The sequence below is a fragment of the Bombina bombina genome, chromosome 10 (assembly GCF_027579735.1).
Source record: "Bombina bombina isolate aBomBom1 chromosome 10, aBomBom1.pri, whole genome shotgun sequence".
Classification (NCBI taxonomy): Eukaryota; Metazoa; Chordata; class Amphibia; order Anura; family Bombinatoridae; genus Bombina; species Bombina bombina.
Window position 1 is genome coordinate 22,026,305 of NC_069508.1, and position 26,885 is coordinate 22,053,189.

Below are 26,885 nucleotides of genomic sequence, written 5' to 3' on the forward strand. Positions count from 1 at the left end.
AAGCCCATGTGGAAGCCACCGCTCTAGTAAGAGTGAGCTGTAATTCTTTCAGGAGGCTGCTGTCCAGCAGTCTCGTATGCCAAACGGATGATGCTTTTCAGCCAAAAAGAAAGAGGTAATCATAGCTTTTTGACCTCTACGTTTTCCAGAATAGACAACAAACAACATAAATCGCTTGCAAGTAAAACTTCAAAGCACGAACCACGTCCAAATTGTGCAACAGACGCTCCGTCTTAGAGGAAGGATTAGGACACAGAGAAGGAACAACAATTTCCTGATTAATATTCTTATTAGTAACAACCTTAGGAAGGAATCCAGGTTTGTTATGCAAAACCACCTTATCAGCATGAAAAACAAGATAAGGCGAGTCGCATTGCAATGCAGATAGTTCAGAAACTCTTCGAGCCGAAGAGATAGCAACTAAAAACAAAAATTTCCAAGATAGAAGCTTAATATCTATGGAATGCATAGGTTCAAACGGAACCCCTTGAAGAACTTTAAGAACTAAATTCAAACTCCATGGCGGGGCAACAGGTTTAAAGACAGGCTTGATTCTAAGCCTGACAGAATGACTGAACGTTGGAACATCTGCCAGACGCTTGTGCAGTAAAATTGATAAAGCAGATATCTGTCCCTTTAGTGAACTAGCTGATAGCCCCTTCTCCAATCCTTCTTGGAGAAAGGACAAAATCCTAGGAATCCTGATCTTACTCCATGAGTAGCCTTTGGATTCGCACCATATTTACGCCATATCATGATAAATTTTCCTAGTGACAGGCTTTCGAGCCTGAATCAAGGTATCTATGACCGACTCAGAGAATCCCCGCTTGGATAAAATCAAGCTTTCAATCTCCAGGCAGTCAGCCGCAGAGACACTAGATTTGGATGCTGGAACGGACCTTGAATGAGAAGCTCCTGTCTCAGTGGCAGAGTCCACGGTGGTAAAGATGACATGTCCACCAGGTCTGCATACCAAGTCCTGCGTGGCCACGCAGGTGCTATCAAAATCACCAAAGCCCTCTCCTGTTTGATTGTGGAAATCAGACGAGGAAGGAGAAGAAATGGTGGAAACACATAAGCCAGGTTGAATGACCAAGGTACTGCTAGAGGATCCCTTGATCTGGACCCATAACAAGGAAGTTAGGCATTCTGACGAGATGCCATCAGATCCAATTCTGGTGTGCCCCATTGATGAATCAATTGTGCAAACACCTCTGGATGGAGCTCCCACTCCCCCGGATGAAAAGTCTGACGACTTAGAAAATCCGCTTCCCAGTTCTCCACTCCTGGGATATAGCTTGCTGATAGATGGCAAGAATGAGTCTCTGCCCATCGAATTATTTTGGAAACCATCATCGCTAGAGAACTCCTTGTTCCCCCCAATGATTGATATATGCTACAGTCGTGATATTGTCCGACTGGAATCTTATGAATCTGGCCAAAGCCAGCTGAGGCCACGCCTGAAGCGCAGTGAATATCGCCCTCAGTTCTAGAATATTTATCGGGAGGAGAGCCTCCTCCTGAATCCACATACCCTGAGCTTTCAGGGAATTCCAGACTGCACCCCAGCCCAATAGGCTGGCGTCTGGCGTCACTATGACCCATGCTGGCCTGCGGAAACACATTCCCTGGGACAGATGATCCTGTGACAACCACCAAAGAAGAGAGTCTCTGGTCTCTTGGTCCAGATTTATCTGAGGAGATAAATTTGCATAATCCCCATTCCACTGATTGAGCATGCATAGTTGCAGTGGTCTGAGATGCAAGCGAGCAAACGGAACTATGTCCATTGCTGCTACCATTAATCAGATTACCTCCATACACTGAGCCACGGACGGCCGAGGAATGGAAGGAAGAGCTCGGCAGGTGGTTAAAATCTTTGATTTCCTGACCTCCGTCAGAAAAATTCTCATGTCTACCGAATCTATCAGAGTTCCCAGGAATGGAACTCTTGTGAGGGGGATAAGGGAACTCTTTTTTACGTTCACCTTCCACCCGTGAGATCTTAGAAAAGCCAACACGATGTCCGTGTGAGATTTGGCTAGTTAGTAAGTTGACGCCTGAATTAAGATATCGTCCAGATAAGGCGCCACTGCTATGCCCCGCGGCCTTAGAACCGCCAGAAGGGACCCTAGCACCTTTGTGAAAATTCTGGGAGCTGTGGCCAACCCGAAGGGAAGAGCCACAAACTGGTAATGCTGGTCCAGAACGGTGAACCTGAGGAACTGGTGATGATCTTTGTGGATAGGGATGTGCAGATACGCATCCTTTAATTCCACGGTGGTCATATATTGACACTCCTGGATCATTGGCAAAATAGTCCGAATGGTCTCCATCTTGAAGGATGGGACTCTGAGGAATTTGTTTAGGATCTTGAGATCTAAAATTGGTCTGAAGGTTCCCTCTTTTTTGGGAACCACAAACAGATTGGAGTAAAACCCCTGCCCCTGTTCTGTTTTTGGAACTGGGCAGATTACTCCCATGGTATAAAGGTCTTCTACACAGCGTAAGAACGCCTCTCTTTTTATCTGGTTTACAGACAATCAAGAAAGATGGAATCTCCCTCTTGGAGGAGAATCTTTGAAGTCTAGAAGATACCCCTGGGTCACGATTTCTAAAGCCCAGGAGTCCTGAGCGTCTCTTGCCCAAGCCTGAGCAAAGAGAGAAAATCTGCCCCCTACTAGATCCGGTTCCAGATCGGGGGCTGCCCCTTCATGCTGTCTTGGTGGCAGCAACAGGCTTCTTGGCCTGTTTACCTTTGTTCCTAATCTGGTTAGGTCTCCAGACTGACTTGGATTGAGCAAAATTCCCCTCCTGCTTTGCAGCAGGGGAGGAGGTAGAGGGACCACCTTTGAAGTTTCGAAAGGAACGAAAATTATTTTGTTTGGTCCTCATCTTGTCTTATCCTGAGGAAGGGCATGGCATTTTCCTCCAGTGATGTCTGAAATGATCTCTTTCAGTTCAGGCTCAATAGGGTCTTACCCTTGAAAGGGATGGCTAAAAGCTTAGATTTTGATGATACGTCAGCAGACCAGGACTTAAGCCATAATGCTCTACATGCTAAAATAACAAAACCTGAATTCTTTGCCGCTAATTTAGCCAGTTGAAAAGCGGCATCTGTAATGAAAGAATTAGCTAGCTTGAGAGCCCTAATTCTATCCAGAATATCATCTAATGGGGTCTCAACCTGAAGAGCCTCGAACCAAAACGCAGCTGCAGTAGTTACAGGAACAATGCACGCTATAGGTTGCAGAAGAAAACCCTGATGAATAAATATTTTCTTTAGAAGACCCTCTAATTTTTTATCCATAGGATCTTTGAAAGCACAACTGTCCTCAATAGGTATAGTTGCATGCTTAGCCAGGGTAGAAATAGCCCCCTCAACCTTAGGGACCGTCTGCCACGAATCCCGAATGGTGTCTGATATGGGAAACATTTTCTTAAAAGTAGGAGGGGGAGAAAAGGGAATACCTGGTCTATCCCACTCCTTTGTAAAAAATGTCCGAAATCCTCTTAGGGACCGAAAAAACATTAGTGTAAGTAGGAACCTCTAGATATCTATCCATTTTACACAATTTATCTGGTGGAATTACAATAGGGTCACAATAATCCAGAGTCACTAAAACCTCCCTGAGTAAGAAGCGGAGGTGTTCTAGCTTAAATTTAAAAGCCGTCATATCTGAGTCTGTTTGAGGGAACATCTTTCCTGAATCAGAAATCTCTCCCTCGGACAGCAATTCCCTGACCCCCAACTCAGAACATTGTGAGGGTACATCGGAGATGGCTAATAAAGCGTCAGAGGGCTCAGCATTTACTCACACCGGACCTACTGCGCTTCCCCTGCAACCCAGGCAGCTTAGATAAAACCTCTGTGAGGATAGTATTCATAACTGCGGCCATATCTTGCAGGGTGAAAGAATTAGACGCACTAGAAGTACTTGGCGTCGCTTGTGCGGGCGTAAATGGTTGTGACACTTGGGGAAAATTAGATGGCATAACCTGATTCCCTTCTGACTGAGAATCATCCTGCGACATACTTGTATCAGCTAAAATATGTTCTTTGCAATTTATTGCCCTTTCAGTGCATGAGGGACACATTTTAAGTGGGGGTTCCACAATGGCTTCCAAACACATTGAACATTGGCTTTCCTCGATGTCACACATGTTAAACAGGCTAGTAATGACCACAAACAGGCTTGAAAACACTTTATTTAGTGAAAAAATATCAATCTTAAAAAACGGTACTGCGCCTTTGAGAAAAAAAAAAAGCATACACATTCTGCAAAACTGTTTTAAAATAATCCAATCGTTTTAATTTTTTGTATAAGTATTCAAATCATGCAGCTAAGTTTTCCCCATAAGGAAAGGAACACTTAACCCTTACTGTAAAAACCGGATAAATATTAAAGGTTTAAATCCGGAAAAAAACACCCCCTGCTGTGGCGCCTACCTGCCCTCAGGGTTCTGGAAAATAGGGTTAAAGCTTGGATTTGGCCCAATACTTCACCAAGGGCCCACCGGAGTTGGAGCTTGCTGCTTGCCTTGCAAATACAACTGCGGGACTGAGGCGCGAAAATAAGCCCCGCCCATCTCACTCGATGTCTCTCAGCCCAAATGAACCGAGCGGTCTCAAACTAGCCATGTGGGTTCTTAAACCCAAAAAAGAAGCCAACTGTACCCTCCAATAAAGCACCAAAAAAGTTACCAGCACTCCCAGTTCAAACGTTTGCCCACAAACATTCAAACAGTGTGTCAACCATTTTTTATTAGCCCCTATATGCAAGCTTAGTAATACCCCTCTTCTCTTAGGATTACTGCTCACCCTCATGGGGATACTGTCAGCCAATTCTGAAATACCAGTGTCTCTCCAGAAAAAAATGACTGAACATACCTCACTGCTTATAGCATGAAAAACGTTCCTCACACCGAAGTTTAAGTACTCCTCAGCCATTCTGTGGGAACTGCTCTGGATCTTAGTAACAAATGCTAAGATCATCAGCCTCCAGGCAGATGTCTTCATCCATCTGCTGCCCGAGAGAAAATAGTACACACCAGTACCATTTAAAATAAACTCTTGCTTGAAGAAAATAAAAACTAACATTTTATCACCTCTTTCACTTTACCCTTCCTAGTACTTAGAGTAGGCAAAGAGAATGACTGGGGGGTGGAGCTAAATAGACCGCTCTGATGTGGTGCTCTTTGCCACTTCCTGTTAGCAGGAGGGTAATATCCCACAAGTAAAAAACTGAACTTATGCTTACCTGATAAATTACTTTCTCTTGTGGTGTATCCAGTCCACGGATTCATCCTTTACTTGTGGGATATTCTCCTTCCTAACAGGAAGTGGCAAAGAGAGCACACAGCAGAGCTGTCCATATAGCTCCCCCTCTAGCTCCACCCCCCAGTCATTCGACCGAAGGTTAGGAAGAAAAAGTTGAAACCATAGGGTGCAGTGGTGACTGTAGTTTAAACTAAAAATCTACCTGACTAATAGCCAGGGCGGGCCGTGGACTGGATACACCACAAGAGAAAGTAATTTATCAGGTAAGCATAAATTCTGTTTTCTCTTGTAAAGGTGTATCTAGTCCACGGATTCATCCTTTACTTGTGAGATACCAATACCAAAGCACGGATGAAGGGAGGGAACAAGACAGGTACCTTAAACGGAAGGCACCACTGCTTGCAAAACCGGTCTCCCAAAAATAGCCTCCGAAGAAGCAAAAGTATCGAATTTGTAAAATTTGGAAAAGTATGCAGCGAAGACCAAGTCGCTGCCTTACAAATCTGTTCAACAGAAGCCTCATTTTTAAAAGCCCATGTGGAAGCCACTGCTCTGGTAGAATGAGCAGTAATTGTTTCAGGAGGCTGCTGGCCAGCAGTCTCATAGGCCAGACGGATGATGCTTTTCAGCCAAAAGGAAAGAGGTAGCAGTCGCATTCTGACCTCTCCTCTTACCAGAATAGATGACAAACAATGAAGTTGTTTGTCTGAAATCCTTAGTTGCTTGTAAATAGAACTTTAAAGCACGAACAACATCAAGATTGTGTAACAGACGTTCCTTCTTCGAAGAAGGATTAGGACACAGAGAAGGAACAACAATTTCCTGGTTAATATTCTTATTAGACACAACCTTAGGAAGAAAACCAGGTTTGGTACGCAAAACTACCTTATCTGCATGGAACACCAAATAAGGTGAGTCACACTGTAAAGCAGACAACTCTGAAACTCTTCGAGCAGAAGAGATAGCTACCAAAAACAAAAAACTTTCCAAGATAAAAGCTTAATATCTATGGAATGCAAAGGTTCAAACGGAACCCCTTGCAGAACTGAAAGAACTAAATTCAGACTCCATGGCGGAGCCACAGGTCTATAAACAGGCTTGATTCTGACTAAAGCCTGAGTAAACGCTTGAACGTCTGGTACCTCCGCCAGACGTTTGTGTAAAAGAATAGACAAAGATATCTGTCCTTTTAAGGAACTAGCTGACAATCCTTTCTCCAATCCATCTTGGAGAAAGAACAATATCCTGGGAATCCTAATCTTACTCCATGAGTAACCCTTGGATTCGCACCAACAAAGATATTTTCGCCAAATCTTATGGTAGATTTTCCTGGTGACAGGCTTTCTAGCCTGAATCAGGGTATCGATAACCGACTCAGAGAGACCACGCTTAGATAGAATTAGGCGTTCAATCTCCAAGCAGTCAGACGAAGAGAAATTTGATTTGGATGTTTGAAAGGGCCTTGAAGTAGAAGGTCCTGCCTCATTGGCAGAGTCCATGGTGGAACGGATGACATGTCCACTAGGTCTGCATACCAAGTCCTGCGTGGCCACGCAGGTGCTATTAGAATCACTGACGCCCTCTCCTGCTTGATTCTGGCAACCAGACGAGGAAGGAGAGGAAACGGTGGAAACACATAGGCCAGATTGAAGGACCAAGGTGCTGCTAGAGCATGTATCAGCACCGCCTGGGGATCCCGGGACCTGGACCCATAAAGAGGAAGTTTGGCATTCTGACGGGACGCCATCAGATCCAATTCTGGAGTGCCCCATAGCTGAGTCAGCTGGGCAAATATCTCCGGGTGGAGTTCCCACTCCCCCGGATGAAAAGTCTGACAACTTAGAAAATCTGCCTCCAAGTTGTCTACTCCTGGGATGTGAATTGCTGAGAGGTGGCAAGAGTGATCCTCCGCCCACCTGATTATTTTGGTTACTTCCATCATTGCTAGGGGACTCCTTGTTCCCCCTTGATGGTTGATGTAAGCTACAGTCGTGATGTTGTCCGACTGAAATCTGATGAATTTGGCCGCAGCTAGCTGAGGCCATGCTTGAAGAGCGTTCAATATCGCCCTCAGTTCCAGAATGTTTATCGGGAGAAGAGCTTATTCCCAAGACCATAAGCCCTGAGCTTTCAGGGAGTCCCAGACTGCATCCCAGCCCAACAGACAGGCGTCGGTTGTTACGATCATCCACTCTGGTCTGCGGAAACACATTCCCTGAGACAGGTGATCCTGAGACAACCACCAGAGAAGAGAATCCCTGGTCCCCTGGTCCAACTGTATTTGAGGAGACAAATCTGCATAATCCCCATTCCACTGTTTGAGCATGCATAGTTGCAGTGGTCTGAGGTGTATCCGTGCAAAAGGGACTATGTCCATTGCCGCTACCATTAGTCCGATTGTCTCCATGCACTGAGCTACAGACGGCCGAGGAATGTAATGAAGAGCTCGGCAAGCAGTTAAGAGTTTTAACTTTCTGACCTCCGTCAGAAATATTTTCATTTCTACCGAGTCTATTAGGGTTCCTAGGAATGGAACTCTTGTGAAGGGGGAGAGAGAGAGAACTCTTTTTGATGTTCACCTTCCACCCGTGAGACCTCAGAAAGGCCAATACAATTTCCGTGTGAGACTTGGCTCTTTGGAAAGTCGATGGCTGAATTAAGATGTCGTCTAGGTAAGGCGCCCCTGCTATGCCCCGTGGTCTTAGAACCGCCAGAAGGGACCCTAGCACCTTTGTGAAAATTCTGGGAGCAGTGGCCAACCCGAAAGGAAGAGCCACAAACTGATAATGCCTGTCCAGAAAGGCGAACCTGAGAAACTGGTGATGATCTTTGTGGATAGGAATGTGCAGATACGCATCCTTTAGATCCACAGTAGTCATATATTGACCCTCCTGGATCATTGGTAAGATTGTCCGAATGGTCTCCATCTTGAATGATGGGACTCTGAGGAATTTGTTTAGAATTTTGAGATCCAGGATTGGTCTGAAAGTTCCTTCTTTTTTGGGAACCACAAACAGGTTTGAGTAAAAACCCAGCCCTTGTTCCACAATTGGAACTGGGTGAATCACTCCCATTGTATGTAGGCCTTCTACGCAGCGTAAGAACGCCTCTCTTTGTCTGGTCTGTAGACAGACGAGAAATGTGGAACCTTCCCCTTGGAGGGGAGTCCTTGAATTCTAGAAGATATCCCTGGGATACAATCTCTAAGGCCCAAGGATCGTGTACGTCTCTTGCCCAGGCCTGAGCGAAGAGAGAGAGAGTCTGCCCCCCAGTAGATCCGGTCCCGGATCGGGGGCTACCCCTTCATGCTGTCTTGGAGGCAGCTGCAGGCTTCTTGGCCTGTTTACCCTTGTTCCAGCCCTGGTAAGGTTTCCAGGCTGCCCTGGGTTGTTAAGTGTTACCCTCTTGCTTTGCAGCAGGGGAGGATGAAGCGAGACCGCTCCTGAAATTTCGAAAGGAGAGCATGGCCTTTTCCCCCAGTGATTTCTGAGATAATCTCTTTCAATTCAGGCCCGAAAAGGGTCCTTCCTTTGAAAGGGATGTTCAGTAGTTTGGATTTTGACGACACATCGGCCGACCAGGACTTTAGCCATAGCGCCCTGCGCGCCAGAATGGCGAAACCTGAATTCTTTGCCGCTATCTTAGCTAGTTGGAAAGCGGCATCTGTGATAAAAGAATTAGCCAGCTTAAGAGCCTTAATTCTGTCCATAATGTCCTCATATGAGGTCTCCGTCTGGAGCACATCTTCCAGCGCCTCGAACCAGAAAGCAGCTGCAGTAGTTACAGGAACAATGCACGCTATAGGTTGGAGAAGAAAACCTTTATGAACAAAAATTTTCTTAATTTAACCCTCTAATTTTTTATCCATAGGGTCTTTAAAAGCACAACTGTCCTCAATTGGTATGGTTGTGCGTTTAGCAAGTGAAGAAACAGCCCCCTCCACCTTAGGGACCGTCTGCCACGAGTCCCGCGTGGTGTCAGATATGGGGAACATTTTCTTAAAAACAGGAGGGAGGACAAACGGAATACCTGGTCTATCCCACTCCCTAGTTACTATATCCGCAATCCTCTTAGGGACCGGGAACACATCAGTGTAAACAGGAACTTCTAGGTACTTGTCCATTTTACACAATTTCTCTGGAACCACCAAGGGGTCACAGTCATCCAGAGTAACTAATACCTCCCTGAGCAATAAGCGGAGGTGTTCTAGTTTAAATTTAAAAGCCAACGTATCAGAGTCTGTCTGAGGAGTAACCTTTCCCGAATCGGAAATTTCTCCCTCAGACAGCACATCCCTTGCCCCCATTTCAGAGCGTTGTGAGTGTATATCGGATACGGCTACTAAAGCGTCAGAATGCTCATAATCTGTTCTTAAAACAGAGCTATCACGCTTTGCAGGTAACACGGGCAGCTTAGATAAAAATACTGAGAGGGTATTATCCATAACTGCCGCCAAGTCTTGTAAGGTAAAAGAGTTAGACGCGCTAGAGGTGCTAGGCGTTGCTTGAGTGGGCGTAACTGGTTGTGACACTTGGGGAGAGGTCAACGGGCTAACCTCATTACCTTCTGTCTGAGAATCATCTTGGGCCACATTTTGAAGTGCAACAATATGGTCTTTAAAGTGTATAGACATATCAGTACAAGTGGGACACATTTTGAGAGGGGGTTCCACCATGGCTTCTAAACACATTGAACAAGGATTTTCCTTGGTGTCAGACATGTTTAACAGACTAGTAGTAAGACAAACAGGCTTAGAAATCACTTTAATCAAGCAAAAACACACTTTGCAAAAAAACGTTACTGTGCCTTTAAGGAATAAAAAAGGCATACAATTTTCCAAAACAGTGAAAAATGCACCAAACTTTTTGAAATTTTCACAGTATGTACCTAAAGCATTGGTAAGATTGCACAACTAGCAATAAAAAAAACGATTAACCCCTTAATGCCCAAACCGGATCAATAGTAAGCTAACAGACCGGTAAAACCAACTTTAGCACCTTGCCACAGCTCTGCTGTGGCCCTACCTTCCCTTAGGAGTCAGATTTATGGGGAAAAATCTTCTTATGGGTCCTCAAACTGTAGCAGGAGCCTCCATGTGAAAACAGCCTGAAGATCAAGTTAATCTAACTGCGCATCTGAGGTGCGAAATTAGGCCCCTCCAACCTTACTCCGGTGCTGTGAGGCCTAAAGAAACACTCCTAAGAGTTATAATATTAGCCATGTGGGTAACAACCCCTGAAAGAAACCCAAAGGGACCTTCAAAGTGTCTCAAAAAAACGATATTTATTAGTAAAAACAGTTTGCCATAAAAAAGTGTCAACTTGCATAAATTAGCCCTGTTATGTAAGCTTGTAATTCCATACTTAGTCTCTGAATAAAGCTTACCCTTCCCTCATGGGGATCTTATCAGTCCTTTTCTAGCATAACAGTCTTGTCTAGAAATAAATGACTGAACATACCTTATTGCAGCCTAACCTGCAAACCGTTCCCCCCAACTGAAGTTTTCTTGTACTCCTCAGTCCTGTGTGGGAACAGCAGTGGATTTTAGTTACAACATGCTAAAATCATCTTCCTCTCTGCAGAAATCTTCATCTCTTTTCTGCTGGAGAGTAAATAGTACACACCGGTACCATTTAAAATAAACTTTTGCTTGTAGAACAAAAACTACAAATCTAACACCACATTCTCTTTACCCTTCCGAGAGGGACCCTATTGCTTAGAGCCGGCAAAGAGAATGACTGGGGGGGTGGAGCTAGAGGGGGAGCTATATGGACAGCTCTGCTGTGTGCTCTCTTTGCCACTTCCTGTTAGGAAGGAGAATATCCCACAAGTATAAAGGATGAATCCGTGGACTGGAAACACCTTACAAGAGAAATTAATCCATGGACTCGTCGTATCTTATAGAAGAAAAAAAAAACAAAAAAAAAAAAAAAACACATTACTGTCTCCTTAATTTTAAAAGGTAACTTTTTTTGCAGTAAGGAACTAAAATAATGTTACACAAGTACTTCTGACAACCTCTACACCTCAGCTTAGCTGAGGTGCCTACCTGCCCTGCTGACACCTGATAGCATTCATAGCAAAAGATCCGGAACTCGACTTATAGCACAATGAAAAGCTGTTCGGTCCTAAAAGCACAGCATTAAGTCTTATTATGAGCTTTCCTGTCAGACTGCTGAAAAGATCCATTACACCCTCCGGTCACAGTAGGTGGAGAAAAAAGGCAAGTAACAACAAACTGCTGCCTCAGTTAGCCCCGCCTATCGTGGGAGTCTAAAAAAAAAATGTACTTCCCGGTCGGCATATTTTCAAGTCAAGCCGCCGGGAGAAGTGAAAACCACATTAAAATGAGCCTTAATTAACCTCCACAGCCCTAGCGTCTTGCGATAACAATACTGCCTTGATATGTTCCTCCAAACATATAGGAGAAATTCATGTGTCCCGTAGTGAATAAACTGCCCAACTTTTTCCTGTGTTTCCGGAAAAAATAAAGTCAGCACTTACCTCATAAATCTGCCAGGCAGCTCACTAGGTTTCAGAGGTCTTCTCCCTCACATAGACCTGTGGAGAGATAAAGACTGAGTAATCTTACTCAGGCTTTCAAGATTAGGGCAGAATAAACTACATGGGAGGCGCAGTGAGAATTATGTCCCACAAGTTCCCATTGCTTGAAAGCCACCACTGCTCTACTGAAGAGACTGATATGGACTACGGCTACACCTTAGGGACAAAGCAGCACAATCTTGCACTAAAATAATAAAATCTTGCTTGAAGAATCTTTTCTAACAACTAAACTTTACCACTTCTTTGCTCTAACATAGGCAAAGAGAATGACTGGGGTTGGAGGGAAGGTGATATTTAACAGCTTTGATGTGGTGCTCTTTGCCGCCTCCTGCTGGGCAGGAGTGATATTCCCAATAGTAATTAGATGATCCGTGGACTCATTGGTCATTAGAAAGAAATTAAATGGCACCTTTATACCCCCAATGGCCGGGGCACACACCACCTCCTATGACCCAGGCCTCACAAAAAGGAACTTAAGGAGGCCACACCCGGTCACATGGAGTGCCATGCAGGACCGTCCCTGCTGCAGGAATAAAAGCACACCAACTGACAGGCTGCATAGTTTATCCAAACAAGATTAAAACCTGAATGTTCCCACATCTGCCAGAGCCTCATCTCACACATGTTGCAGCATAAAACAAAGCAAATCTTGTATAAATCCCCCCTGTTCAACAATCCCCTTCCGGTGATATTAACCCTTGATTCCATACAGATAAAGGAGTCACACTGTCTTCTTACATTATTAAATGATATAAAACGATCTTACCGGAATCATCGCCGTGGAACAGACACAAAGCCTCTAAAGTTTGACAGTCTTGTAGCATTGCACCTGACATGGACTTGAGTGATAGAAGCAGGCAGTGAAACTCATCGACACGGATTGCTTAGGAGTTAATAAGAGTCTGAATGGTTTTGCAGAAAGACTCCCTGCATCTCCAGACCCTAACCTTCGTCAATGCTCTCACTGAGAGACTGACAAGACTACTTAAAACTCCAGTCCCATAGCGAAGAGTACTAACCTCCAATAAGAGACTACTCCGAATCTTCAGACACTTCTCTGCCATCCTCGTGTGACAAAAGGCAAAGAATGACTGGGGATGAGGGGAGTGGGGGAGGTATTTAAGACTTTGGCTGGGGTGTCTTTGCCGCCTCCTAGTGGCCAGGTTCTGTATTCCCACACGTAAGGAATGAAGCCATGGACTCTCCTCATTTTAAGATGGAAAAGTATATTTCTATAACTGTTGGTTATGCAAAACTGGAGAATGGGTAATAAAAGGGATTTTCTATCTTTTTAAACAATACAAATTCTGAAGTAGACTGTCCCTTCAAAAGGACATTTTTTTTTCTTGCATTTTAAAAAGCAGCTCCAACCCGAACACTCAAAATAAAAGAAGCATTGTTATTAAATGCCAAATTTTATTTAAGAATTATGTATACTTGTAGTGATATAAAAAACAAACAAGTTATTGATGTTTTAAATTTTGTTTCTTACTCATTTTACAACAAATACAGAAAATGCTGACTTAAGACACAATGTAAAAAGACACTCAGATTATTCTGATACTAAGTTTCTAGTTCTCTACTTCAAGACACTTTGGTTTATTATAGGAGTGTAAAACGTCTCAAAATCCTTGCAAATGATAAAATGTAACTGCTTTCTAAAATAATTTAATGCTTTCAACAAAGAGCAAGGAAAAAAAAAAAAAAGGAGAAAACCCAAACTGGAAACAGTATAGAATATGCTTATAATTAATTTGCATACAAGCATTAGATTTAAAAGCTTATTGGCAGCAAGGTATGTAAATTGAAGAGGTCTTGAAGAAAAAATACATATATTCAACTTAGATGTGCCAATCATTTCTTGCACATTTGCCACTGCTTATTGAAATGGTAAAAAGGCAAAAAACACAACAAAAAACAAAAACTTTTGGCAGACCTGCACTTTCAATGAAAAATGTTAAGGCTTTTTGACCCCCTCCCCCACAATTATCCCACCCTGCCCCCCAAAAAATTAAATTAAAAAACCCACTTGGTATCCATCTAAAAACATCCAGCACTTCGCAATTCTCTTTAATAAGTCTTTCAACAAGTTAGTGCAGAAAATGACCGATCCTAAATATATACACACACAAAACGGGAGGGGGCTGGCGTATAAGCTCACAGAATTCCACCATCCTCCCAAAAAGAACTTCTTTCTGCCCAAGCAAAAATAAAACATAATATGTACATTTTTTTAAAGTATGCAATGTGCAAAAATATAAGTTGCTGGTGCAACAATCACTATTTTCTCTTCCCGTGTTCATCTCTGAATAGTTAGAAATACATACAAATTAGTAATTGCTAGGATTTGCATGTTTTGGTATATGAGCTCCAATCATCTGAATCTGGGTTGTAAGTTTCAACTGTATTCAAGAACTCGTTGCCATCAAAACCACCAACAGCAAACAGATGGCACCCTACAGCTACAACGCCAGCATTGCTCCTAGAGGATGTCATGCCACCCATCATTTTCCACTCGTTCTTCACAGGGTCATACGATTCCACACAGCTTAGAGCATGAGTGCCATCAAAACCACCTCCGACAAACAGCTTTCCTGTTAATACATAAAAAAAAAATATATAATACATTTATATATATATATATATATATATATATATATATATATATATATATATATATATATATATATATATATATATATATATACACATACATATACACATACACACAAATTTAATGGTAGTTTTCCCCTAAAAATAACTGCAAATTTTTTGTAAATTTAGATTTTTAATTAACATGTCACGCAGCAGGTTACCCATATGCTGTATCTCTTGGAAGGGATGCAGCATTTCTAAAACGTTCACAAGAAGTATCACATTAACATCTTTGTAAATAAAAAAATTGAAAAAAAAAAATTTATGCTTACCAGATAAATTTGTTTCTTTTTAGATACGATGAGTCCGCGGATTTCATCCTTACTTGTGGGATACAATACCAAAGCTAGAGTACACGAATGATAAGTGAGGGACAAGACAGGGAACCTAAACAGAAGGCACCACTGCTCGAAGAACCTTTCTCCCAAAAACAGCCTCAGCCGAGGCAAAAGTATCAAATTTGTAAAATTTAGCAAAAGTGTGAAGAGAAGACCAAGTTGCAGCCTTGCAAATCTGTTCTACAGAAGCTTCATTTTTGAATGCCCATGAGGAAGCAAAAGGCCTAGTGGAATGAGCCGTAACTCTGTCAGGAGGCTGCTGTCCAGGAGTTTCATATGCAAAACGGATGATACTCTTCAGCCAAAAAGAGGTAGCCGTAGCTTTCTGACCCTTACGTTTTCCAAAGAAAACGAGTGACTAAAGACTTTCCTTTTGAGGAGGATTAGGACACAAGGAAGGAACAACTATCTTCTGATTAATGTTCCTGTCTGAAACAACCTTAGGAACCCTAGTTTAGTACATAACACTACCTTATCCGAATGAAAAATAAGGTAAGGCGAATTGTATGGCAATGCCGAGCTGAAGAAATGGCAACAAGAAATAAAACTTTCCAAGATAACAACTTAATATCTAAGGAATGCATAGGCTCAAACGGAGCCCCTTGAAGAACTTTAAGAACTAAATTCAGACTCCATGGAGGAGCAATTGGTTTAAACACAGGCCTGATTCTAACCAAAGCCTGACAAAAGGATTGAACATCTGGGACATCCGCCAGACGTTTTTGTAACAAAATAGATAAGGCAGAGATCTGACCCTTTAGGGAACTTGCCGATAAACCCTTCTCCAATCCTTCTTGGAGAAAAGACAAAATTCTGGAAATCCTAACTACTCCATGGAGTAGCCCTTGCATTCACACCAATAAAGATATTTACGCCAAATCTTATAGTAAATCTTTCTAGTTATAGGCTTATGCGCCTGAATCAAGGTCTCTATGACCAAAATCAGAAAAACCCCGTTTAGATAGGATTAAGCGTTCAATCTCCAAGCAGTCAGCTTCAGAGAAATTAGATTTGGATGAAGGAAGGGTTCTTGAATGAGAAGATCCTTCCTTAATGGCAGTCTCCAAGGTGGAAGGGATGACATGTCCACCAGATCAGCATACCAAATCCTGCAAGGCCACGCAGGAGCAATGAGGATCACTGATGCCTTCTCCTGTTTGATTTGAGCAATGACCCGAGGAAGAAGAGCAAACAGGGGGAAAAGATATGCTAGGCTGAAGGACCAAGGAACTGCTAGAGCATCTATCAGTCCGCCTGGGGATCCCTCGACCCGTATCTCGGGATCTTGGCATTCTGACGAGATCTAACTCCGGCCGACCCCATTTGAGAATCAGGTTGGAGAATACTTCCGGATGGAGTTCCCACTCTCCCGGATGAAAAGTCTACCTGCTCAGAAAGTCCGCCTCCCAGTTGTCCACCCCTGGGATGTGGATCGCTGACAGATAGCAAGAATGTGCCTCCGCCCACTGGATTATCTTGGCTACCTCGGCCATCACTAAGGAACTCCTCGTTCCTCCCTGATGATTGATGTAAGCCACTGTCATTATGTTGTCCGTCTGGAATCTGATGAACTGGGCCGAAGCCAACTGAGGCCAGGCCAGAAGAGCATTAAAGATCACTTTCAGTTCCAGGATGTTTATAGGAAGAACAGACTCCGCCCGAGTCCACACTGCGAGTCTTTAGGGGACCCCAGACAGCTCCCCACACTAGAAGGCTGGCATCTGTTGTCACAATCACCCAGGATGGTCTGCGAAAGCACGTTCCCTGGGATGGATGATCCAGAGACAACCACCATTGAAGCGAGTCCCTTGTCTCCTGTCGAGTTATTCGAGGAGACAAGTCTACATAATCTCCATTACACTGCCTGAACATGTTTAACTGCAGAGGTCTGAGGTGAAACCGAGCAAACGGGATGATGTCCATTGCCGCCACCATCAATACGATTACTTCCATGCACTGGGCCACTGACGGCCGAGGATTGGACTGAAGGGCTCGACAGGTATCTAGAATCTTTGATTTCCTGACCTCTGTCAGAAAAATCCTCAGATATAGAATTGACTAAAGTTCCCAAGAAAGTCACCCTTGTCTTCTGGATTAAGGAACTCTTTCCCAGATTTACCTTCCACCCGCGAGTTCTCAGGAAGGATAGTAGAATGTCGGTATGGGACCTTGCTTATTGACAAGATGGCGCCTGGAGTAGAATATCATCCAGAAAAGGTTAGATAGAAGAGACAGGAGCTAGCCGGGAACAAGAATCAATAGGTATCAGTGATGAAACATGGTACCAGAAATTATTTTGATTAAATATCGATATCCATATATGAAGTAATGTATAAGTTGCTGGATATGTTTTTATGGATGTCTTTTCTTTGTTGGGTGTTGTTGCATATTATTCGATGATTTCTTTAGATGAGTTTAAGCATATTGACTAACGAAAAGTATAATTTATGTGACATTTCTGTATGAATATGCTTTATTGAAAAAACTGAGGATGATTTTATGTTATTTTGCTAAATATGTCATGTTACAGTATGAATATCTTGAACCGATACGAGTCACAATGTTTATGTGGATTGTTATTTTTATGCTGAATAATAATAAAAAAAAAAAGAAACTCCAAAAAAAAAAGAATATCGTCCAGAAAAGGGGCCAACGCAATGCCCCGCGGTCTTAGAACTGCCAGCAGAGACCCCAGAACCTTTGTGAAAATTCTGGGTGCCGTGGCCAGCCCGAAAGGAAGAGCTATGAACTGAAAGTGTCTGTCCAGAAAGGCAAACCTTAGGAACTTGTGATGATCTCTGTAGATAGGAACATGTAGATATGCATCCTTTAAGTCCACTGTCGTCATAAATTGACCCTCCTGGATCAATGGTACGAATAGTTTCCATCTTGAAAGATGGAACTCTGAGAAACTTGTTCAGACTCTTGAGGTCTAAGATAGGTCTGAATGTTCCCTCCTTGAGAACTACAAACAGATTTGAATAAAATCCCTGCCCGTGTTCCTGATCAGGAACAGGACAAATTACTCCCAGGGATGAGAGGTCTCTTACACAATGTAAGAACGCCTCTTTTTATCTGGTCTGCAGATAACCTTGAAAGAAGAAATCTTCCTCAGGGAGAACACTTTTTTGAACTCCAGTCTGTATCCCTGGGACACTATTTCTATAGCCCAGGGATCCTGAACGTCTCACACCCAAGCCTGAACGAAGAAAGAAAGTCTGCCCCCTACCAGATCCTGTCCCGGATCGGGGGCATGCCCTTCATGCTGATTTGAAGTCAGCAGCAGGCTTTTTGGACTGTTTACCCTTGTTCCAAGGCTGGTTGGGTCTCCAAGTAGGCTTAGATTGCAAATAGTTTCCTTCCTGTTTAGAGGACGAAGAGAAAGAATTTCCCTTGAAATTGCGAAACGAAAATTACTTTGTCCTTTTTGTTTATTTCTCTTATCCCGAGGAAGGAGATGACCCTTACCTCCCGTGATGTCAGAGATAATTTCCTTCAGGCCAGGTCCAAACAAGGTCTTTCCCTTGTAAGGAATAGCTAGAAGCTTAGACTTTGATGACACGTCTGCAAAGGTTTTAACCATAAAGCTCTGCGGGCTAGGATAGAGAACCCTGAACTCTTAGCTGCCAATTTAGTAATCTGCAGAGAAGCATCTGTAATAAAGGCATTGGCTAACTTCAGAGCTTTAATCCTATCTTGGATCTCTTCTAAAGAATTCTCCGTCTTAAGAGATTCGGACAGAGCATCAAACCAATAAGCCGCCGCACTAGTGACAGTAGCAATGCACGCAGCCGGCTGCAAGAGCAGACCCTGGTGAACATAAATATTTTTAAATAGACCCTCCAACTTCTTATCCATGGGGTCTTTAAAAGCACAACTATCTTCAATAGAAATGGTAGTTTGGCTAAGGTGGAAATAGCCCCTTCCACCTTAGGAACCGTCTGCCAAGCATCCTTAACAGCGTCAGCTATAGGAAACATCTTCTTGAAAATAGGAGATAGAGAGAAGGGAATACCTTTGTCTCCCATTCCTTAGTAACAATCTCCAAAGCTCGCTTAGGAACTGGAAAAATGTCAGAGTAAGAAGGAACTTCAAAATCTCTGTCCAATTTACTAGATTTCACAGGAGCGACTACTACTGTGGAATCAGTCGTCTAAAGTAACCAAAACCTACCTGAGTAACAGACGGAGGTGTTCTAGTTTAAACCTGAAAGATACAACCTCTGAATCAGTCAAAGGTAATGAACTTTCTGAATATGAAATTCCGCCTTCTGATAGAACCTCCATCTCAATTCCCTGAGAAGGTACATCTGAGATCGCCACCATTGCATCAGAGTCACTAACAACCTAAGTGTCTTTCCTCTTACGCTTGCCTTGAAGCATAGGAAAAGCAGACAACACATCAGAAATTGTGGAAGACATAAGCGCAGCTATGTCTCCGCTAAGGTAACTGCAGCAGGCACTAGAGCAGAAGTACAGGGCACTGTTTGAGTGGGCGTTAAAGATTGGGACACTTGGGGAGAAAGCTGCGGCATACTCCGATTCTCGTCATTAGACTCCTGAGAAGCATCCGCCCTTGAGAAATTTTGCTCATGAAAAATCTTATTTTTATAACTTATCGCCCTCTCAGTACATGAGGGACAGAAAGGGATTGGTGGTTCCACATTTGCATCCAAACACATGGAGCAAGTAAGATTTTCCACGGCTCCTAAGTCCATATTGAGCACAATAATAAACAATTCAACTTTTTTTTTTTTTTTTTTTAAAGACGTTACTGTCTCTAAATTTTAGCAAGAAAAAACTTTTTACTAATGAAAAATGTGCGCTCAAACCAAAAAAACAATTTACAATCAAATTGATAAATAACAAAAAATATGATATGCAGAAAACAAACCGGTACTGTGTCTTTAAATGTTAAAAAAAAGTTAACTTTTTTTACTGCAATAGCTAAAAACGTATCTTTTCAGCTAAACAGAAAAATTTCCAACACCCCATACACCTCAACAACTCTGATGAGGTGCCTACCTGCCAAACCGGACTGAATTCTTTGTATTCAACCTCCTGTGGAGCTGGAACGATCCGGGAGTGTAAAGATGGAAAGCGATATAACCACCTGCTTAACCTGTCATTGTGCCGACGTCTTTCTTACAGACTATGGCGGCTAGTGCTGAGGGTTGCGCAGATAACATCGGAAGAGCGCGAATCACTAGTCCCGCCCATTGTGGGCGTCATAGAAAAAAATAACCCGGTCGGCTTAATGTAATAAAATGAAGCCGATAAGAAATAACTTATTCATAAATCAGCTCCCCAACCCCAGTACTTATGGCTGTCCTGTTGTACTCTCCATTAAGAAGAGAACTGTCCCCACACAAGGATCTCTGTAAATGAGCCGTAAAGTACAACTTACCTCAGAGTCCTTCCCAGAATAACAACAAAGTTAGCACTTACCTTGTATTCTGCCCGACAGCAGGGCAGCTTAGCAGGTTTAGGAGGTCCTCTCCCTCCCATAGCCCTGTGGAAAATCAGAAGCCTGAGTTAATTATGCTTAGGCTGTCAGGAGAAGGGCAGCATCAATGTATAGGAGGGCGCAGTGAGAATTATGTCCCACCAGTTCCTATTGCTCTAAAGCCACCAAAAGCTCTACTGTAGAGACTGATATGGATTACGGCTACACCCTAGAACAAAGCAGCGCTCTCTGGCACTACTTTAAAAATAATAAACTCTTGATTGAAGAATCTAATCTAACACCTCACTTTACCTCTTCCTATCACTAACGTAGGCAAAGAGAATGACTGGAGTGGGAGGGAAGGGATGAGCTATATATAGCAGCTCTGCTGTGGTGCTCTTTGCCTCCTCCTGCTGACTAGGAGGTGAAGTCCCACAAGGATGAAATCCGTGGACTCATCGTGTCTTTAAAAATAAAAATAAATCATCTGCTAAACAAAGTAAATCTGTGAGCAGTTATTCAGCTACTTTATCATCTGAATTTCCCCATAATCTTGCAAGATGTAAATGTAAACTTCCTTAAACTGAAGAGGGAACTGCCTGCAAATGATAAATGCATGGCTCCCTTGCAAGTGTCTTGCCATCTAGTTCTGTAACTTTGATCTGCACATAAGGCCCTTAAAGCCTCTATTCAAATAAATTTACATTTATTCAAGCCAAGCTATTACCACAGTATGACAGCAGTCGTTCACATACCCCCCTTATGTGGCCTCGGAAATAGCGGAGGTCTTGCTGTCGGCAATACACATACATCGCTACTAGCTGAAGTCCAGCCTCCAAGGACTTTGCAACAGTACTGTACTGATCGTGAGAAAGGCGAATGGCACCATTTTGTTGTGCGTAGTTTGGTCTCTTTACAGCGCTCTCCGTGTCAGTCTGGCAAATTTTACTACAGTAATTGTCACTAATTTACAGGTACTGTACAGTTTTTAGTAAATATTAGTTGAATGCTGTGCTAGCGTTAAACTAAACTGAGCACTATTGCACACCTAATATATGTAAGTTCAAAAATTTAAGTTCTTAAACACACTGGAAAGTGAAATGAAAGCTAAAAACCGCCTTGCTCTGCTGTAAGGTGGTTTTCCCTTTACAGTGGCACTCTGGTCCCTAATCTGCTGTATTAGCGGGTTATTACTGTATATGTATGTGTGTGTAAAATGTACCGATACCTGCAAATGACTTGCCACATTTTATTACAGGAGAAAGAAATGTCTGAAAAGATCACAATTCTACATATAGGATTTACCATCATAAACAGCCACTCCAGCTCCACGACGAGCCACATTCATAGGCGCAACTAATGTCCATGTATCATTTTCAGGGTTGTAACGCTCTACTGAATTAAGACAGTTCCAGGATTCAGCACCACCGATTATATATATGTGGCCTCCAAGATCACACACAGCAGGCTGATGTCTTCCTGTAGATTAAAAGATAGATAATAAACAACATTTCACAGGCTAAGCAGAAAAGTATATATTAAAAACAAACGTACTGATATTTAGGGATGCACAGCTTGACCACGTGCCAGTTAAGGGATCAAACACATCACAATTTTTAAGGCCTTTCTGTCCGTAAGGATCAGAGCCTCCTATGATGTAAAGCTTCCCACCAACAGCACAAACACCTGTAACACAGAAAAAGAAAAACATTACAAGGACCATTAAATACAGTAGAATTGCATTACAAACAAATGCATAATTTTAAAAATTCAAGCGACAACACTAGGGTCTGAAGTCCAAACAAATGTAAAAATGACTTCCATTTTCTATCCCCCAGGCTTCAGCTGGCAAGGATAGAGCTGCTAGTACAAAGTGCACTGTTATGCAGTTATCAGATAAAGCTAATTAGGGAAGATATGTAGCAGGTTAACCTTGACAAGTCTGCAGGGTGCTCTACAGTTCTGAGAGTTTGAAAAGCCACAATGTTCTGAGCTACATTTCATGAAAAGGGGGCAAAATAAAGAATGAAAGTATATTACCATTTAAAGGGACACTCAAGTCAAAATAAAAGACTTTCATGATTCAGATAGAGCAGCGATTTTAAACAACTTTTCTATTTACTTCCATTAATAAAATGTGCACAGTCTTTATATTCACACTTTGAGTCACCAGCTCCTACTGAGAATGTGCAAGAATTCACAGAATAAACGTGTATGCATTTGTGATTGGCTGATGGCTGTCACATGATACAGAGGGAGTGGAAATAGACATAACTTTTAAATTTGTCAGAAAACAATCTACTACTCATTTGATGTTCAGACTAAGTGCTATTGCATTTTCTTTATCATGCATTTGTTGATTTTGCAACCTATTGGTCCTTTAAATAAGTTTTAAAAGTAAAAGACTTGCGGACTCTCCATGCCATTGGAAAGAAAGATGACATTTATTTCCAGATCAGTATGCTGGGCAGACTGACAACCTTCATTGAAAGAAAGTATAGAACACTAGAAGAAGACGATTTTCCCCCATTTTATAACATTGTTAATATTTTACTTCAGTGTGAGTAATCCACATATTTATACAGATTGTTTACAGCCACTATCATAAGATCATACTGAAATCAATAACTGTTACATGGGACCACATTACCTGCATTGCAACGGTTTGTTTTCAACTCAGGGACTGGAGTCCACACATTTAACCTGGGATCATATTTTTCACCACAGCTCAGCTCGTCAGAATGACCATTTGACCCCCCAACAACAAACAGCTGACCCTAAAAAAAAAAATAATACATCTATATTATACGTGTGTGTGTGTGTGTGTGTGTGTGTGTGTGTGTGTGTGTGTGTGTGTGTATGTATGTATGTATGTATGATACACACACACACATATATGAATAATAAAAAATAAGGACACACACACACATATATATATATATATATATATATATATATATATATTATATACATAGATACATACACACACACACTTCAGTATACCAATAGGAACATACTAAATGTACAAAGAAATGGCTCACTTTGTGGAGCAAGTTAGAGATTTGTAGTCTGTCGGAAATGGAGAGGTAAAGAGTAATGGGGCGCTGGTGTAGTGTTATATGCAGCCTTAGCTTGAAAAATCCTGATTTACATCGGTAAAGTACAGCAGCTGTATTTCCATACAGATCATCCGTCTCAACTACAAAACATCTACCAACCTGGCCCATAATTTAGTAGAGTAGAACTATTTGGCAGGATTGAAAACAGGACATGAATGATCTGCTAACAGATGTCTGACTTAAGGGACATTGTACTGTAAAATTGTTTTTCCAATGACTGCTATAACCAGCTGCAGTGCATAGAATGTAGGAGAAATTGCATGGTCAGTGCTTTCAAACCACAGCCTATTGAAAAGTATAGATCTTGAAGGTGAAATACGATTGTTATCACTGTGTACACACACTTGCTTAATTATCATATATATGTTTGTAAACCAAAGCACAATACTTAGAGAGAACAATGGAAAATTACCATTAATTGACACTCCTGGTTTCGGTGTAGAAGAGATATTTCTTCTGCTGTCTGTTACATTGCCTGTCAATAGCCTGGACTTAAAAGGGATAGTTTAGTCAAAACTAAAAACTTTCATGATTCAGATAGAGCAGCAATTTAAAGCAACTTTCTAATTTACTCCTATTTATTATTCATTCTCTTGGTATCTTTATTTGAAAAAGCAGGAAAGTAAGCATAGGAGACGGCCCATTTTTGGTTCAGAACCTATATTTAGTCAACAATCAGCAGGCGCTACCCAGATGCTGAACCAAAAATGGACCGGCTCTTAAGCTTACATTCCTGCTTTATCAAATAAAGATAAGAGAACGAAGAGAAAATAGGAGTAAAATTATAAAGTTGCTTAAAATTGCATGCCCTCTCTTAATCATGAAAGTTAAAATTTTAACTAGACTATCCCTTTAAGGCCAGAAAATGTCAGTATAGGTGGCGATACCACAGGTAAAAAAAAATCAACTATTTTAAAGGCCGAAATAAGGATAAACCCGCTATGTGTAAACAATTTAATACACTCCAGCAGGTAAAAATGGATCATAGGGAACAAAGGGGGAGAATTTTTTTTGGTAAACTGCCCCTTTAAATACATACCATCAGAACAGCCATTTGAAATCTTGCCCTAGGTGTTTTCATAGGGGAAATAAAAGTCCAAGTATCACTGGAAGGATCGTAACACTCAACTGTACGAAGACACTCTTCTCGGTTATAACCACCTGTGTAGGAAAAGCGAAACATGATTAAAGCCACAACTACACCTGAAATACTTATTAGCAGAAGAAGATCTCTAAGTGATAGTGGTGTCTGTAAAACAGGAAAAACATCTCTGTAGTGGTTACAGGCCGTTACCTGCAACAATGAGCTTGCCATTTAACTCTGCAGTTCCCAAACCAGAGCGGGCATAGTGCATTGGAGACATTGTTTTTTCGACTGAATCTTCAGGCTGCATTTCAAGACTCAAACTTTTCATCAAGCGAGGGGTGCTAGATGGTGAGCTGGAGGGGCTGTTACGTCCATGTAGAAAGATTACACAGAGGGTGCCGTTTAAGACAGCAAGACACAAATATGTTTTACCTGGAATTATAAGACATCAAATTGTCATTACTCTGCTTATACAGCTATGAGTAAATTAAAGCCAGATTTCAGTGGCAGACAATGCTGAATTAGGACAAAATTACAGGAGGAAATAAACTCACTTGTCTTCTTCTCTGATGCAATTATCTTCCATTCTTGCTTGGGGCCCAGTGTCATGGTGCTTGGAGGTGAGAGAGGTCCAGAGGAAGTATTGAAAAAGTGCTTGTGATCATTTTCACGTGGCGATTTCTTCTGCAAAAGGAAAAGCAGATAACAGTAAGAAGTGTGTTTTTTTTATATACATTTTGATAAAAGGGGAAAAAAAATTCCCATGAGAAAAAAAAAATCCTTTGTTGAAGGAACAGCCATGCACTACTGGGAGACAGCTTAACACATCTGGTACGCTAATAACAGGGGTATATGTGCAGCCAACTCCTAGTAAAGCACCGCGGCTCCTGAGCATATCTAGGTATGCTTTTCAACAGATGATTCAGAATACAAAGCAAATTAGATAATAGAGTATACAACTTTCCAATTTCTATCTGAAAAATGAAAGGTAATGGGGTTCATAACCCTTTAAACAGACAGTAAAAATAAAAAAAACTCAGAGCATACAATGTTAAACAATTTTCCAATTTGCGTTTATCTAATCTGCATCATTCTCTTGGTATTTGTTGCTGAAAGGCATACCTAGGTAAGCTCAGGAGAAGGAATGCACCACTGGGAGCTAGCTGCTAATTGGTGGCCGCACAATTATGCCTCGTCATTGGTTCATCATATGTACTCAGCTCCCAGTAGTGCATTGCTGTACCTTCTGCAAAGGATAACAAGAGAATGAAACAAAATGATAAAAAGTAAATTGGAAAGTTGTTTAAAATCGTATACTCAAATTAAGTATGCACATTTGGACTAGTCATTCGACTAATTTCAGAGTCTGGTTTCTTCTTTTAAAGTGCAACACACTAAGATCTGTGCAAATCCAGATCTTAGTGCGGCACTCACAAATAGAAATCCCGCTCTGAAAATAGCAGAATGCCGCTGGTGAGAGACATATCCGACATTCGTATGAATCCGAATAATCCAAATGCACATGCCTACTCAGAATCATGAAGACAAATGTTGGGTTTTATTTAAAGTGAAGGTAAACTTTGGTGAATTAAAGTTCGTTTTTAAAAATACTATTAAAAACAGGGGCACTTTATGTTAAGACATCATCTTGAAGGAATTAGGATTGGTAAAAAGGAATTGAAAATAGCTTTATATGCTGACGATATTCTCATATATATCAAACACCTCTATTAACATTCCCAAGCTTTTATTAATTTTAAATCAGTTTGGCTCTGTCTATAGGGTGAATACTACAAAAACCAAACTTTTGTGGATTAAGCAATCCAATAAATCTCTTGCAAACATGCCATTTAGGGTAGTCTCCGGGTCTTTTAGGTACCTAGGTATTGTAATCTCTGCCAACCCGGACGCTTGGTATAGACTTAACATTCTCCCAGTGTTGAATAAAATTAAGGAGAGCCTGAAAAATTGGCAAAATCTTCCCCTCTCCCTGTCAGGTCAAATAGCTTTATATAAAATGGTCTGCCTCCCCAAGTTACTATATATCCTTCAGAATACCCCATTGATTCTCAAGGGAAAAGACATCTTAATATTTAACACAGCTTTGAGAAACTTTATCTGGCAAAATAAACCCAGAATCTCTGTCTAAACTCTCTCTTCCTAGAAAATTTGCCGGGTTAGCTTTACCAGATATTAAGATTTATAATTATGCCTTCTTGGTGCGTTTAATTATGGATTGGATCTTTGCAAGAGACTATGTTACCGATAACTAACTCGAGAGAAGTGTAATGTATCCACTCTTGCCCGCAGCAATTATTCATTGTAATCTCAGCTTACTGCCTGGAGAGGTGCACAAAATGAGAACCATCTTTAACCCACTCCAGGCTTGGTGGAAA

At 41.8% G+C, this 26,885-nt stretch overlaps 1 protein-coding gene across 2 annotated transcripts in view; it reads right to left on the minus strand.

The window, feature by feature from the left end:
- Window positions 1-13,241: 13,241 nt before the first annotated feature.
- Window positions 13,242-26,885, minus strand: part of IVNS1ABP (influenza virus NS1A binding protein) — a 46,877-nt gene continuing 33,233 nt past the window's right edge. For both annotated transcript variants that reach the window (XM_053693844.1, XM_053693843.1), the window contains exons 9-15: window positions 25,044-25,173; window positions 24,697-24,921; window positions 24,442-24,563; window positions 22,934-23,060; window positions 21,838-21,969; window positions 21,589-21,762; window positions 13,242-14,439 (exon numbers count right to left, since the gene is read on the minus strand). In XM_053693844.1, the coding sequence (XP_053549819.1) occupies window positions 14,186-14,439; window positions 21,589-21,762; window positions 21,838-21,969; window positions 22,934-23,060; window positions 24,442-24,563; window positions 24,697-24,921; window positions 25,044-25,173 (1,164 nt within the window). In that variant the 3' untranslated portion in view covers window positions 13,242-14,185. The remainder of the gene's footprint in view (window positions 14,440-21,588; window positions 21,763-21,837; window positions 21,970-22,933; window positions 23,061-24,441; window positions 24,564-24,696; window positions 24,922-25,043; window positions 25,174-26,885) is intronic.